This window comes from Stomoxys calcitrans, chromosome 4, assembly GCF_963082655.1.
Source record: "Stomoxys calcitrans chromosome 4, idStoCalc2.1, whole genome shotgun sequence".
In the NCBI taxonomy this organism is placed as follows: Eukaryota; Metazoa; Arthropoda; class Insecta; order Diptera; family Muscidae; genus Stomoxys; species Stomoxys calcitrans.
The window spans coordinates 173291122-173309006 of record NC_081555.1 but is presented as its reverse complement, the minus strand read 5'-3'; the positions used below and the strand labels follow the sequence as shown (position 1 = coordinate 173309006).

General features: G+C 33.7%; 1 protein-coding gene across 9 annotated transcripts in view; it reads left to right on the top strand.

The window, feature by feature from the left end:
- The window catches only part of LOC106082695 (potassium voltage-gated channel protein Shaker), a 694624-nt gene that overhangs the window by 594593 nt on the left and 82146 nt on the right, over positions 1-17885 (top strand). For all 9 annotated transcript variants that reach the window (XM_059366522.1, XM_059366520.1, XM_059366519.1 and 6 more), the window contains 3 exons: positions 5686-5881; positions 11378-11499; positions 17319-17472. In XM_059366522.1, the coding sequence (XP_059222505.1) occupies positions 5686-5881; positions 11378-11499; positions 17319-17472 (472 nt within the window). The remainder of the gene's footprint in view (positions 1-5685; positions 5882-11377; positions 11500-17318; positions 17473-17885) is intronic.

Here is a 17885-nt window from a genome sequence, read left to right as displayed (position 1 = left end):
AGGTTACCCTGCTACAGACCATTTTATCTTCTGGACAAACTAAGAGAAGAATTCCAATCGCATCAAACTTTTGTGCTCCTTCTCCAATTTTTGACATTTAGTTTCAAGCATTATTTCTCCACTTGGTCTTTTCATCGATGATTTCCCCTTCTCCTTCTATTTTACTATGAAGTCCATTTTCAAATGGCACCTTAGTTGGTACTTCTTCATTGATTCTGACAACATGACCTCGCCAACACAATCCTTTCATTTTAATACACTTAACTATGCTAATGAAGGAATATACCGCTAGTGGTTCACGCGACGCCAATATTCTACATAAACGCTGGATAGTCTATAAAGCTTACTATAAATCGTAGAAAAAATGTTTCTTTAAAACACTTCAATCGCTCCCTTGTCTGCTTTTCCAAATAACCATGCTGCGATTCAAGATTTGTTTGTCTTTTTCCAAAAATTGCCTACATAATTCTAAAACGCATCTATTAGCCATTAGCCTCAACAAAGTTCTACAGACCTATAAGCCTTACAGACTACACGGTACGAGGTTGTTCATAAAATAGAAGAATCCTTCGATGCAAAGACGTGCACATTGGCGGTATGTATTGACATCGAGGGGGATTTTAACAATGTACGGACCCACATAATAATCCAATTCTTAGATCAGTACCTGGTGGACCTGGTCCCAAGACTTAAATATAAAGGAGAAAGTAGCACAGGGCACGCCACATGAGGCATTTTGTCGCCACTCCTTACATTGACCACCATAAATAACCTTATACGGATGCTGACTGACGAGAGATTTGAGCCCTGACAAAGTCAAATACTTGGTAGTGATCTTGGACAGGATACTGAATTGGAAGTGTCATTTTCAGGAGCATACCTAGAAGGCTCACAGATGTTGGACACTATGCAGACGGGCCGGTAGATACGAAATCACGTCTATATCCCAGGATAGTCTACTGACTCTATAGAAGCGTGATAAGACCAATACTTACTTCTGCGTCACTAATTTGGTGGACTGCAATAGAGAAAAGTGCAACCTAAGGATAATGCAGCAGGTTCAGAGAACAAGTTGGCGGATTAGGGGAACTCTGGACAGAGTGGGTTTGGGGGTCTACAGTGAGAACCCAGGGTTTGAAATTTGTTCCCGACTGCCTGACCAGAATACGATTCTGCAGGTGTAGATCCAGGCGATCACTGAATCCGGTAGGTGGTATGATGTTAATGTGAGGACCTCTAGAATCTTTACGATCTATAAACTAGCTATCAGAGCAATAACAATGGCCACGAGGAGTCTTCGAATCTAAAAATGAAATTAAAGTCTCTCTGAGGATGGCACGATCCGCATTGCTTGGAAGGGGAAGGAAAGAAGACACGGTTTGGCAGTGAAGGCCAAAGGACTGCCGTCAATAAACTTGGTTAAACCGAAGCCTTTCGAGGCGACGTCGTAGAACAGCAAAACGGTCGGTCGGACGACGAAAATCCTATGAGTAGATCCGGATCGTGAGAAGACGAGGTTATTATTAAAAGGAATTAAGAAGAAAATGAGTATAACTTTCGGTGTTATAGCGGGACACATAGGAATACGAGCTAAATTATGCAAAATCGGTGCGACCAGCGATAGCGCGTGTAGGGTATGTGGGAAAGATTATGAGAATTAGGAGCATTTTCTACGTCATTGCCCGGCTAACAGACACCATCACTTAGGTGGGGACACAATAGCAGACATGAAGCTAGCGTGCTATAGAGAACAATTAAGGATTTTGTTAGTAGCACAGAATTCCTGACAAAGATTATTTAGAGATTAATTTTTCGTATTTAGAGCGCACACCATGTCGATTTCTCAATTAAGTTATTACTGTTGTTGTAGCTACAATTGTATATGGAGGTAGCGATCCTCGTCAAGCTCTATAAGTGAGCACGCTCGGTGCGGTCCAAACGGACCGATCGCTGCGGGAACATTATGGACATTGGTTATTTAAAGGCGGCAATAGCTCGTCTTGTCATATCAAGAATCACAGGCACTTAATATGAAAGCAAGAGCCAATGCCGCCCGGCCCCTCACTGAGACTCTCCACTCGATATCACTGATTGTCCGCGACTGTAATTGCAGCTGCTCCGTATATGAAGCATTCCACTATTCGTAACCTGTGAACGCTTCTCGTAATGACGATGAACACCAAACAAATCGGAGGTCAGAGTTGTAATCCGTGTGGTGCTAACAGTCATCCCGTACCGTGTACGCCAATAGTGGCATGGAGCAGATTAATACCCGCAACCTCTTTTCAACCCAACTTGGTCTACAAATCTTCATAAATTTTAAGAATTTTCATATTTTCTAAAAATTTTCATAAATTCTAAAAATGTTCATATATTCCAAAAATTTTCATTAATTCTAAGAATTTTCATAAATTTTATGAATTTTCAAAAATTCTCCGATCATTGAGCTCGTCTCGAAAGAGAAACAAACAAAAAATTGTAAAATTTAATGACAGGCAAAAAAATTAAAAATTCGGCGGAGCCCGGCCGGGATTCGAACCTGGGCACACGGAGCAACAGCGTGAGCTATTGCCGTTGTCTTAGCGTTCGAAGCCATCAATAAAACTTCCAACAGATGATCAAAATCATGTGTGGTACGGAAGAAGTGTAATTTACCACAGACAGAATGTCTGCCATTACACAAAAATAAATGCATTGGAAAAATACAGCTAATAAGCAGGGTTGTCGAGTTTGGTTAATGTGGTAATTGTATCATAGATGCGTTTTCGCAATTAATACGATTCAAATACAACATACGAACACACGACCCTTGAAGCCATCACACCTTATTTGGTTGAAAAGTCTTCTAACCAAAGACGAAACGCGTCCCATAGTGGTTGGTGTGTGTTGCTATCTTTGGCTTTCCTTTTCCATTTGCATCTCCGATCATTCAGCTCGTCTCGAAAGAGAAACAATCAAAAAAGTTGTAAAATTTAATCATCTCGCCCTAACAGGCAAAAACTTGAAAAATTAATTTTCATAAATTCTAAGAAATTTCATAAATTCTAAGAAATTTCATAAATTCTAAGAAATTTCATAAATTCTAAGAATTTTCATATATTTTATAAATTCCAATAATTTTCAAAGTTATTCCTCTCAGCTGAGCTTCTCGTTATGAAGATGAACACCACACAAATCGGAGCTCAGAGTTGTAACCCGTGTGTTGGATCTCGGCCCGTGCCGGGACTTAGGTGTATGTCAAAAGAGCCCATGCCACTGAATGAAAATCTACACCCTCTTTTCAATCATTAGCATTTCTACGAATTCTCTTAAATTCTACAAATCTTAATAAATTCTATGAATTTTCAAAAATTTTCTGAACTTCCATAAATTCTATGAATTTTCAAAAATTCTCTAAACTTTCATGAATTCCAAGAATTTTCATGTACTCTAAGAATTTTCATCTTTTCTAAGAGTTTTCAAAAATTTTAACAATTTTCATAAATTCTAAGATATTTTATAATTTTTAAAAATTTTCAAAAATTCAATTAATTTTTATACATTCTAAGAATGTTCATATATTCTAAAAATGTTGACATATTCCATGAATTTTCATATATTTTTTATATTTAAATAAATGCTAAGAATTTTCATATTTTCTAAGAATTCTTATGAATTCTACGAATTTTAAAAAATTTTATGATTATTCATAATTTCTATGGATTTTCACAAATTCCAATAATTTTCATAAATTCAATGAATTTTCATAAATTCTGTTAATTTTCTGTGAATTCTATGAATTTTCATAAATTCCATGAATTTTAATTTTCAATGAATTTTCACAAATTTTATAAATTTTCGTAAATTTTATGAATATTCATATTTTCTATCAATTTTCATAAATTCTTTGAATTTTCATAAATTCTTTGAATTTTCATAAATTCTTTGAATTTTCATAAATTCTATAAATTTTCATAAACTCCATGAATTTTTATAACTTTTATGAACTTGGTATGAACTTTTACAATTTCCAAAAAAAAAAATGTTTTTCAAATTTGCAAACCTTTGGCAACATTTCTGATATACGCGAGTATGGGTTTATTTCGAAACGTTGAAATCAATTTTTGTTTAATTATAGGATATGTTTTTATGAGGTTTAGGTATGCTACAATTTAATACACTGCCCTCGTCTTAAAAGCAAATTCGTTCAATTATCAATTGGTTTCATTTCTGTTATACTCAAACATATAATGAAAATCAAAACAAATGAATATATGGCCCAACACATTGAAAAACTGAATACCAATAAAAATAATTCATACATAACAAAAAGAAACACAACAGAAAAAAAATTTGAAAATATTAAAAGAAAAAAACAACAATAAATTAAACATCACTTGGTACACAACAAGCAAGCTTAGGCATTAATTCACTTGACCACCAGCTTAAAATTTTGTTCATACGACAAAGGGGCCGGCCCGTGGTATCAAGTTGAACGAAAAAGCAATGAATTTATCTTAGACACACACCACCACCCCTCAAAATAAAATTAAAATGAGAAAAACAAACAAAAACACAAATTATACGCATGCGCAACCATTCACCCAGTATCAAGGAGAGTTGTAAAGCACTTAACTAGCAAGGAAAGCACAGTAGACTTACACACACCGGCAGTCACTTTAAACACCATTCTCTCACTCTCTGGGGAGAATGATGTAAAGAGTGACAACTTTTGTTTTGTTATGTAAATTAAGGTGTGGGGACTTTTGCTTCATTGATGCTGGTAGTAGTGAAGGTTACGCATGCTCACCAAGCAACTGCAGTTCTGTAGAAGCAAATCAAAGCAATCAAATGCTAGAATCAAAGCAACGCATGAGCTTTTAGTTGAGATGTGATGATGATGATGTGTTTATTGTGTTCGTTCTATTCGTTCTGTTTTGTAACACCACTTGACTCAACTCGAGCGAATTCTTTGTGACACACACTGAATGGAAATGAAAAAAGAAGATTTTTTCTTTTTTGGAAAAAAAAACTTGAACAAAACAACATCTGCATTCAGACATTAAAATGAAAAAAAAAAAACACCAATATATTTAATGTAAATGTCACAATACCTACAAAACCAAAACAAAAAAATACTACTTGACATTCAGAGGACATCTGCATTCGGTTCTCAACCGAATACACTTCACAACAACAGAGCAACACCACAACAACAGTGACACTCTTGTATATGTGAAGCTAAAACAAAACCCAAACTCAAAACAATCGAACAGTCGTGTGTTCTTCATATTCTACTACCTACTCTACTCTACTTTGTTTTAGTTGTATTTGTTGGTTTTCAGTTTGAAAAGAATTTTGCGTTCGTTTTTGGTTCCTTTTTGAAAATTCAAAGTTTGATGCTGCTAAAAAGGAAGCCTTGACTATGAAATGCGCTGCCAAAGTGTCATCTTTGAATTTTTCTTCCATATTCTTATGAGTTCTTTAACTTTAGCACAATTGGCCTTAGATGAGTGAAAAAATCAAAAAAAAAAAAAAAATAATAATAATAATAAAATCAGATAAAGGATATTGTTGTCCTTGTGCTCTCGTGTTCTATTCAAAATTACCACAAATTATTTGTTGTAGTCCATTCAATCTAAATATTTTTGTTGTATAATTTCAATTCTTTTTCTCTCCTATTTCTTCTTCTTCAATCACCTTTAGAGAGGATGAAGGCTTTATTAAGGAAGAGGAAAGACCATTGCCGGATAATGAAAATCAAAGAAAAGTTTGGTTACTTTTTGAGTATCCAGAAAGTTCACAAGCCGCCAGAGTTGTAGCCATAATTAGTGTATTTGTTATATTGCTATCAATTGTTATATTTTGTCTAGAAACATTACCCGAATTTAAGCATTATAAGGTAAGTGCCACCACCAGCCACCAGTATTTAATATTTTTGGTAATTAAAAAAAATAAACTATCAAATTATATGTTTCTTATATTATGATTAATGATCCTATTTGCAAGGTTATTTTTAGTGGTTTTCTTTTAATTTAGTTGAAAATAAGTTGTTTTGAAAACCCCTAATTTACTTCTTGTTCTTATTTTTCGCCACCAACACCTTGAGAATTACAACAAAAAGCTTAACTTACTAAGACTCCAAGGATCTTTCCTTGGAGTTAAACAATAAAAATTCTCTCTCTCTCTCTCTCAATTGATCTCTATATGAAGACTGGATTTTATCAGGAGATATAAACCTATCGATTTTTGGTTTTGTCAAATAATTAACATCTCAGAATCCTATAAAAATATTGACAACTAATTTTTAATCTAAAAAAAATCAATCTATTATTTAACAAAAAACTTTTAATAATTAATATAATTAGAGTTAAATTTTTTTATTTTGTAATTAAAAAAAAAGAATAAAAACAATTCCTTCCAGATTCCCAAAAAGACATCTTCATCTGTCACCAGTTTGTATTGTCGGTCTCTACAGGAGAAAATGCCTATACCAGTCGGATGCTTAAACGTTAGTAGAACTTTCTGGCATCATTTCTACTCCTGTAGGATCTCCCAACAGTTTCCTGTTGTTAATGGCGCCTTTTCATTTCTCTATTCTTTCAATATCTCCCCAGAGTATCAGCTATCTGTAGATCGAATGATATTAATTTTACAGTAAATTTATAAATCTTCAATGGACTAAGTACCAACTGATGCTTTCTTGCAACAGTTGAAAGTAGGGCTGTAGTGTCTGACCTTGGATTGAAGTATTTAGCCGAAGTCGAAGTGTGGTTCGGAATCGGGGCAAGCTTGATTAACTCCAAAACAAACTCCAATAGTCCGATACCGACTTCGATTCCGGCTTCAAAACCTTGACACCGGACTACTCCGCAGCCCCAAATTGAAAGTAGGCTTGGCATTTTGTTGTTCTCACCGCTTTGTAGCATCTTTATTCTATCGTGCACTGTTTAACGTAACTTAGCTGCCACAATGTAGTGATACGTTCCGATGTTAAATCCCACGATTATTGGCACATCCAACACATAGCTGCATAAGAAGTGTTGCGCATACAAAACAGAGTCGTATATATTGTTTCGTGGTATTCAAACAGGTAACATGAAAACAATTTTGCAGACAGCTGGAGAAGGTTTTCGTCGTCGGGACAAAGGCACAATGCAGGCATATATAATAATGTTTTATTTTCAGACAATATTTAGAGGTCCTTAAACCGAAGCAAAAAGATATATCTCCGTGTTTTCAAAAAGTTTTCAAATGTTCATAAATTCTATGAATATTTATAAATTCTGTGAATTTTCATACATTCAATGAGTTTTCATAAATTCAGTTTTCATAGATTCAAAGAATTTTCATAGGTTCAAAGAGTTTTCATGAATGAATTTTCATGAATCCTAGGAATTTTCAAGAATCCTATGATTTTTTATGATTTCTATGAATTTTTATATATTCTACGAATTTTAATAAATTTTTTAAAGTATAGAGTAGCAGTTAGGCAAGTGTGTTTTGTTGTAATAGTTGGATGTCTTCATTTGGTCGAAATATATAAAATGGAGTTATTTTCTTTCGTACTGCGCTGCAAAAGGAAAATACTCTTAAAAGCAAAGTTTCAACCTAGAAGACATATCTTTTTGACAAATACTATTGACGAGTTTGGTGGTACCAAACGAAATCGAGATATAGGAAACCAGTCAAATGCTATTACAAAACAAAATACAGTTTCTGCCTTACATTAAAAAAGGGTTTTTTGTACCTGTTTCTATTGTGCAATAGAAACAGGTAACTCTACGGTCTGCAGCCGGCAATATACGATTGAATGAATTTCAAGATCGAATAAATTTATTGCAAAAAGTGTGAATGAAACGGCACTCCGCAAACAGTGTAGGCTGCATATGCTTACATTAAAAATTACTCTTATAGCAATCGACGATTGCTTGGAGTAGCATTTGTTGAAGTGTGTTTTGTTGCAATAGTTGGATGTCTTAAATTAGTAGAAATATATAAAGTGGAGTAATTTTCTTACTTGCTGCGCTACAAAAGGAAAATACTCTTAAGAGCATAGTTTCAATCTAGAAGAAATATCTTTTTCGACAAATGCTACTGACGAATTTGGTGTACCAAACGAAATCGCCATCTAGAAAACCAGGCAAATGCTATTGCAAAACAAAACTGCATTTTCTGCCTAACTTTAAAAAGAGTTTTTGCACATCTATTTGTAATAGAAACAGATAACCATCTGCAGCCGAACAATATCCGATAGTATTCTATAATTTTTTTTTTTTTGAATTTTCGTAAATTCTATAAATTTTCTTAAATTCTATTAATTTTTATAACATATTAGAATTTTTATAAATGTTAAAAATTTTCAAAACGTTCATAAATTTTACGAAATTTTACAATTTAGTAGAATTTTCTTTAATTCTAAGAATTTTCAAATTTTCTACAACTTTAATAAATTTAAAGCATTATCATATATTCTCAGAACTTTCATATATTCCAAGAATTTTTATATATTCTAAGAATACAATCGGATATTGTCCGGCTGCAAACTGTTTCTATTATATATTCTAAGAATATTCGTGTATTATGAAAATATTCATATATGTTATGAATTTTTATAAATTCAAAATATTTTGATATATTATAAGAATTTTCGTAAATTCTATGAATTATATTCTATGAATATAATTAATTATGTGAATTTTCATAAACTCAAGGAATTTTAATAAATTCTACGAATTTTCATGAATTCTATAAGTTTTAATATATTCCAAAATTTTTTCTATATTCTAATAATTTTGATGTATTATAAAAATTTTCATATATGTTGAGAATTTCCATATATTTAAAGAAATTCTCTCAATTAAAGAATTTTTAGGCGTTCAGCGTCATAGGTGGATATGGTAACCTCTGCGCTACGGTGGCCTTGCGTTTCACAAAATTTCCACATATTTTTTTTTAGATTTTTTTTAGATTTTTCGTAAATTCTATGAATTTTCATAAATTCTATGAATTTTCATAAATTCTATGAATATTCATAAATACTATGAATTTTCATAAATTCTTTGAATTTTCATAGATTCTTTGAATTTTCATAAATTCTATGAATTTTCATAAATTTTATGAATTTTCATTAAATTTACGGATTTTCATAAATCCTTGAATTTTCATACATTCTAAGAATTTTTGTAAATTCTACGAATATTCATAAATTTTAAGAATTTTCATATAAATTATGAATTAGCATAAATTTTCATAATTTCTATGCATTTGCATAAATTCAATGAATTTTCATAAATACTATGAGTTTGAACACATTCTATGAATTTTCTATCAGCATAATCACTGAAGTTGTACTCGTTAGATAACAATACATGCTATCTGCTCAAACACATGTCTGTGGCTACTTGTATTACTCTACCTAAGGGCAAAAAATTAATTCTATGATTTTTCATAAATTCTATGAAGTTTCTACCAAGATAGTTACTGAAGTGAACTGAGAATCGTTAGATAGCAATACATGCCATCCGTTCAAAATTCTGAAAGTTCTATGAATTTTCATAAATTCTATGAAGTTTCTACCAAGATAATCACTGAAGTGAACTAAGACTCGTTAGATAGCAATACATGCCATCCGTTCAAACACCTCCCTGTAGATAGATAGCAATACATTCCATCCGATGAAACACCTGCTCAAAGCTTTGAAGCCCACACTACAATGTGCATACCTATGAATTTCACTTCCATGCAGTTGGACAAAACAAACATGTCCCTACATAACTTTGGGTCACTGCACCTGATTGAAAACGCAATTTTAAACCCATCTCAATTCTACCCGCGGTTTAAGACCAAGCCACAGCCAATAAAATTCCCCAATAAGGGGTTCATCATTATCAGACTCCAACCGAAGTCCCAGGAGTCTTCACAATCCCGCTGCCAGACAAAAGGCTTTGAACACACTTCCATCATGGATTACAAGTGTGTATTCACGTCTCCAAACAGTCGCGTCAAGCATAAATTCCTAAATTACCTGACCATTGTCGCTATCCGTCCATCTAGTTTTTCCACCTATCAATACTGCTGAAAAACGAAGAACCTTAATCAGCATATCATGTCTATTTGCCAGCAATGTGCCATTCCTAACTCACTCATGGAATTTCCTTTTCTCTCTGTACAGAGTAGCCATGTAATTCACTAGTAGATCAAACGGAGGCCAAATGCCAACCATACCAGTAGTGCTCTTTCACATAGGAAACACTTCCAAATAGCCAGCTTCTAACAAGAGAGGGTCCTATTTCCTTTCTAAGACCATGGTGACTTATACCAGCCAAGCTGGTGCTCGATTAGTTGGGCGAGCAACAAATAAATAACCAAACATGGCGCGTACTAGCCAGATGTCTAAGACCCCAAACACTTCTCGGAACACGATTAACACTACTATAACAAATCACCTGCTTCGATCCCTCTACTTCAAGAATTCCCTTCTCTCTGAAACTGTCAATCCCACATATTTTAATGAAACAAAGTTCCTGCTACTAGCTACACAAGGGACAAAGTGTACTGAGGTAATCTAATACTAAATACTAATCACACGGTATGGATTCCTGTAGCCAGATCGCGCAGACGAGTTACTGTGTCGCTACCTATTTTAAATAATTCAGCCGGCAACCAATCAACTCCTACTACTTTGTTTATATTCACCCAACTTACTGCTACATAGAACTCATTCTGACTAGGGCGTATACGCCCTATACTATCATCAAGTATACCCTACCTGTGCCTAATCGTTTCTTCTATTGTATAAAGGTGTATGAACTTTGGAATCATCAGCTGAAGAGCTGAAAATTTTCATTCACAATAGTTTCGATGCTTTGTTTATTCTTGTATTCGTTAGGCCAATCATTTCGTCCCCACTTATGTTATGCATTTCTGTACACGCAAGGATATTTATGCTTACTAAACATTAGAGATTTTGAATTAACATAAATTTCTTTGCGTCAACGGAAGCATAACTATTGTGCAGTAAATGGCGCTATATTATGATCTATCCGTCAAAATAGCTAAACTTTTTAATTGGACTTTTTGTTATTCTCCTTCCCTCAAAGAATATTTATTTTTTTCCACAATGATATATTCATAGAAAAATCAACTAACCACCTCGTGATAAAATCCAGTCTAGTTAATTCGTTCCTAATTTATAAACTATTGTCGCTCCTCAAATTCTCAAATAAAACTTTTTATTTAGTTAATATTTATGTATTTAATTTATGTAATTAAAATTTCTATAATTTTTATGACGTTTTGTCTTAAATTCTTATATTATTATTCTTTTTTTTAATTACATTTTGATTTCAATTTTATTTTTGTATACAATAAACAATTTCTAAATATATTCTTATAGGTGTTCAACACAACTACAAATGGCACAAAAATCGAGGAAGATGAGGTGCCTGACATCACAGATCCTTTCTTCCTTATAGAAACGTTATGTATTATTTGGTTTACATTTGAACTCACTGTTAGGTAAGAGCTAAATACAAACATTTACAAGGAGATCACATCTCCTTTCTCCTTCACCTCCTCTATACGTTCTACAGTGTAAAATTTGGTGTGATGGAACTTTGAAAATGCGAGTAAAAAAACAGATTGAAGACAAAACAAAAGTACCCATAGACAATAATAACTAAAGTAACTAAACACATTAGTAGCTTGTTAAGTTTTCTTAACTTAAAATACCTATATAAACGTTTATCTATCTTTTATATCATTTTAATTTTTGTAATGCTAAAGTAACGTAAATTTTTTTCTATAAATTCTTTTTGGAGATTTTATATTGATTTCCCTATAAAACATGTATTTTTTTTCAACCAAGTTCTTCTTTTAGCCTATGGTAAACTGTAAGATAATTTTCTTTTAACTCAATTACAAGTCTCAGGTTCTTAAGGATAAAATCGCTGTTGTATATATTAACAAATGCTGTTGCTGCTGCCTTTAAGCCTTAAGTCCCCCAAACATATGCTTTTTGTACTACCCCCACCTCACTTACAGGAATTGAACTCTACTCAACGCAACTGTAACCGGACCAGACTGCAAAATGAAGTTGTTTGGAAACTGCAACAACAACAACGGCACAAATTGGGAGAATTTTTGGATAGATTTAAGGCATCCGCAGTTCACCCAAGAAAAGAAGAGAAAATCTTAATCTCTCTCGTATCTCGCCCCAAATCATGGCATGTCGTTAAAACATCCCCAATTTGTAATTTGTCGTCGTCTTGTCTCCCCTCTCACACAATTTTAAAAGAAAACTTCAAACATTTGTGATGTTTTGTTTGTGATTTGTCATAACGAAAAATTTGTTTCTATAAAAAGTATTTCGTTATTCATGTGGTCCTCAAACAACCTACGTACCCATTCATATGATCTGTCTTATCAAGAGTCTATCCCATGTCCTTCATCGTAGATTCGAAGTTACAGAAAGAAAAAAAAAACGTTTTAACATTTCGTATGATGAGTTAATTGGAGATTGCAATTTGGAGTGCCCTAAGAATGGTGGTAAATAATTGATTACTTGACTTGTTTGATCTCAGGAAGATTTTTTTAAGATTTATTTTTGATGGGCTTAAACAATTTTTATATTACCAAAACAAAACATAATTCATTAGTTAATTTGATTGATTGGTTATACCCTCTTAATGCTGGCGACATTTGTGAGGTACTATGCCATGTAAAAACGTCTTTTTTTATACCAACCAGAGATCTGCAACGGTGAAACGCATTTGCCGTGCACTGAATAAATAGTTGTATTTTTGTATCAACGCATCCATTCAAATCTAATCAACGCGAAATGTACAAAATCACAAATGATTTTGCGTTGGTGCCGATGCGGTGTTGCCATTCTCGTCTTGCATTCACCCATTACACCGCCATGGACAAAGATGACGTTAAAAGCGGTGGAACACGAAGCATGAAAATGAATGTAAGAGTATTAAAATTGTGTCCGTGAACATAACACAGCACCAATTGTGGTGGCAATACATTCTACCACCGCATTTTTTATGAGTATAATGCAAATCAGAACAATACCATAGGATGGAGTGCATACTAATCTAGTCATTCCGTTTGTAAAATCCTTAATATAAATCTCTGATCCCTTAAGGTATACAAATTCTTGATCGTCTTGAATTTTTATATCAATGAACAATGAATGAATATAACACCGCACTAATTGTGATGGCAATACGTTCTAACACCTTATTTTAATGAGTATACTGAGATCAGAACAAAATCACCGCAAAATCAAGGCATACTAATTTAGTCATTCCGGTTTTAAAACCTCGAAATATTAATCTTTGACCCCCTAAGATACACAAATTCTTGATCGTTTTGACATTCTAAATCGATCTAGCAATATCCATCCGTCGGTCGTTGGGGATTGCAAATGGGCCATATCAGTTCAGATTTGGATATAGTCGCCATATAAACCGATCTCCGGTTTTAAATCTTTGAACCCCCAAAACACATTAATTATACCCTACACCACTAGTGTTGCTCAGGGTATTATAACTAAGCGCATTTGTTTGTAACACCCAGAAGGAAGAGAGATAGACTCATTGGTAAAAACACCGATCGATTTAGAATCACTTTCTGATTCGATTTTGATATGTCCGTCTGTCTGTCTGTCCGTCTGTCCATGTTAATTTGTGTACAAACTACAAGTACCAAATTTCGTCCGATCGTCAAAAAATTTGGTACAGGCATGTTTTTTCGGCCTAGTGACAAAACCTATTGAAATTGGAAAAAATCAGTTCAGATTTGGATATAGCTTCCATATATATGTTCGTCCAATTTGGACTAATATTGCAGTAATGTGGTGATTTGTTTACCGATTCTCTTGACTTTAGACATTACTGATGAATTTCTTGGAAATCGGTTCAGATTTAGATATAGCTGTCATATATCGCCCGATTTTCACTTCGAGAGCCACTGCAAGCGCATTTATTGTCCAATCTTGCCAGCATTTTGCACAACGCTTTCCTCGACAAACACCACAATATTTAAGAGTTTTGGTCGAAATCGGCTCAGAATTGGATATAACTCCCATATTTATGTTTGCCAGACTTTGGGTAATTTGCAATAATGTTGTCATTTGTCAACCGTAGTTATTGCAGTTTGACCATATTTACTCAAAATGCGATACGGATTGTTTAATAACCCATCTGAAAACATCCCATTAAAATTTGGTTCAGAATAAGAGATAGCTCCCACTGTGTACTTAGTGTATTACACAGTCGGCACCGCCCGACTTTTGCCTTTCCTTAAAGGTTTTTCATTCGACTTAGCTGAAATTTTAGACAAAGGCTTCTGTTCGGACTTTCAACATTCGTGCAAAGTGTGATACGAATCGGTCTATAAACTGATATGGCCCCAATATAAACCTATCCCCATATTTGAATAATTTTTGTCAAATTTAACTGAAATTTTGTACACAGCGCAAGCTTACATCCTCCAATATCCACACCAAATCCGGGAGAGTAAGGTACATAAATTGATATAGCGCCCATATAACTGATCCCCAGATTTAACTTTTTGAGCCCCTAGAAACCTGAATGTCATCCATTTTGGCTGAAAAAGTTCACGCTGTGTTTTGGAACGACTTCCAATAACTTTGCCAAGTTCGGAAGAAACCGCTCCATATCCTGATATAGCTTTTTCCCGATTTGGGTAAATTTTTGAAGGTAGTGTTCTGTTACCAACTTGTCAAGTACGGTTTAAGTCGGTCTGTAAACTGAAATAGGTTCCTTATAAACAGATCTCCGGATGAGTCTTCAACGGCCCCAGAAGCTTAAAATTTTTTTATACTCTCAGTTATCAATCTCATTATCCAAAACACATGGTTGTTAGTCAGAAATCCTACACTTTTTAGAAACTCTCTCTATTTGTAAAGTGGCCCCTGTGCCACGACCCCACCTACATGTTGCCTTACCTGTGTTTTTGATACCCCCCACCATAGGATGGGTGTATACTAATTTCGTCATTCTGTTTGTAACTCTTCGAAATATTCGTCTAAGACCCCATATAGTATATATATTCTTGATCGTCATAACATTTTAAGTTGATCTAGCTATGTCCGTCAGTCTGTCCGTCCGTCTCTGTCGAAAGCACGCAAACTTTCGAAGGAGTAAAGCTAGCCACTCAGAATTTTGCAAAAATACTTCTTTTTAGTGTAGGTCGGTTGGGATTGTAAATGAGCCATATCGGTCCATGTTTTGATATAGCTGCCATATAAACCGACCTTGGAACTTGACTTCTTAAGCAACTAGAAGGCACAATTCTTATCCGATTTGGCTGAAATTTTGCATGAGGAGTTTTATTATGACTTCCAAGAACTGTGTTGAGTATGGTTGAAACCGGTCCATAACCTGATATAGCTGTCATATAAAACTTCCTTAGGTCTTGACTTCTTGAGCATCTAGAGGGCAAAATTCTTATCGGATTTGGCTGAAATTTTGCATGAAGACTTCCAATGACTGTGTTGAGTATGGTTGAAATCGGTCCATCACCTGATATAGCTGTCATATAAACTTACCTGGGGCCTTGACTTCTTGAGCGTCTAGAGGGCGCAATTCCTATCCGATTTGGTTGAAATTTTTTACAACGGCTTCTCCCATGACCTTCAACATGGTCCCATATAAACCTCGATACATTTTCCATATAAACCGATCTCTCTATTTTACTTCTTGAGCCCCTAAAGGGCGCAATTCTTACTCGTATTGTCTGAAGTTTTACACAAGGACTTCTATTATGGTCTCCAACATTCAATTTAATAATGGTCCAAATGGGACCATAACTTCATATAGATCCAATATTATGGCAATTATTTTCTTTTATCCTTTATTTGTCTAAAAAGAGATTTCGGGAAAAGAATTCGACAAATGCGATCGATGGTGGAGGGTATATAAGATTCGGCCCGGCCGAACTTAGCACGCTATTACTTGTTTTTTTTTGTCATTACTTCAAATAGAAGTTTTCTTAAAAAGGTGCAACCATCTCCGATATTGGGGGCTTTAAGGTTGTGCTCCTATGAAGTTTCCGTTTCAAAACACCGAATGTTAGCAAACTCATTCGATTTATCCACCATCATCTCAAACTAGGATATAGTTTTATACCAATTCTTTTATACCAAAACTTCTGGAAAACTAACATGAAATTCAAAAAATTTTAAATTAGGCAAAAAAAGTTTTCCATGAGATTAAATCAATGTTTGTAATAATTTTCACAAATTGCATCGTTTCACAAAAATAAAAGTTTTAAATAAAAATTAAACAAATTTAAGTAATATCCCGAATTTGGCAATCTTCTTAGAACTCCGAATTTGGCAATCTTCTTTTATCGTTAGAAATGTTAAACGTTTTCAACTATTAGCAACATAATGGAAAAAAAACCTACACCTTTGTATCTTAAGTGTTGTAACATTGTATTCCTTAAACCCCCCCTCAAAAACAATAGCAACAAAACCAAAGTCATGTCATTTAACTAAACGAAAGTTGTTAAAAAACCTGTCCTGTTCGAATTTTAAAAAAAAGGACAACATTTTTAACACAATTCTCCAATTCTATTTCTTGCAATAAGTTTAACGGACATGCCCACAAATGCGTAAACTAATAAAAGAAAGGAACTTAAAAAAAAATACAGAAAACCAAAAATACCTATTTCTTAAGTTTTCTTTTTATAAAACATCCCAAATTTTGGAATACATAAACCCAATTGCCCCCACCATCATTGGAAATAAAAAATCGGAGGCTTGGTGATGGAGTTCTTGATATGGTTATTATTGATACTTGAGCGTTTCCCAAGGAAAACAAATAAAATATTAACGGTATCCTTATCACTGTATTAAAGAGACGCTGTTTGAATAGTAATGTGTATACAAAAGTTCCATCACACCAAAATAAAACAGAACCACTCAAAAACTAACCTCCTTGCGACATCAAATATACACAACACTAAAAACACTAAAGGAATATTTCAAGAAGGTTCTAAAATTCACCTACTAACACTACTCTACCAACACTCTATTCTCTCTTAACTCTACTGTCCATTATAACAAAATTATTTACAACCATGAAAAAAACTCTATCCTTATTAATCCTTGCAAACAAAAATTTTATTTTTATTTAAAAAATTTAAACTTCGTCTACTCTAACGGCTGCCACCTTTACCACCACCACCACTACCACCAAAAAATCTAAAAAACCAAAACAAATCACCCAAAATCAACCAAAACGTCAATACAAATTCAAAATCGAATGATCGAAATCGAATTGAAACGAAACCAAAAATAGGTTCCTCGCATGTCCGAACAAATTAAATTTCTGCAGGGATGTCATGAATGTTATCGACATAATCGCCATCATTCCTTATTTCATAACATTGGGTACTGTCGTAGCCGAAGAGGAGGATACATTAAATCTTCCAAAAGCGCCAGTTAGTCCACAGGTATGTTCACATTGTCTCACATGTTTCTGTATAAACCAAAAAAAAAACGCAAAAAAACTTAAACATAGGACAATAAACTCTTAAAAAAAGACGGGACCTGAAAAACACGACCTTTGACTATTTGCCTTTGAGTTCTGTTACAATTTGTTGGCTTTATTAACATTTGATGTAAAACAATTTTGAAAAAAAAAAAACAAAAAAGTTTAAAAATATTTAAAATATATTTAGTTGACCGTAACTAATTTTTTTTTGTTTTTTATTTACATTTCATTTGGATATGCCTGTTTTGTCAATAACAATATTTAAATATATAACAATTATTAAACATATATAAATATCATTATATTTAATTAACTATATTTATATATACAACTAACAATATTTTTTTTTGTTTAAATTTTATAATTTTCATG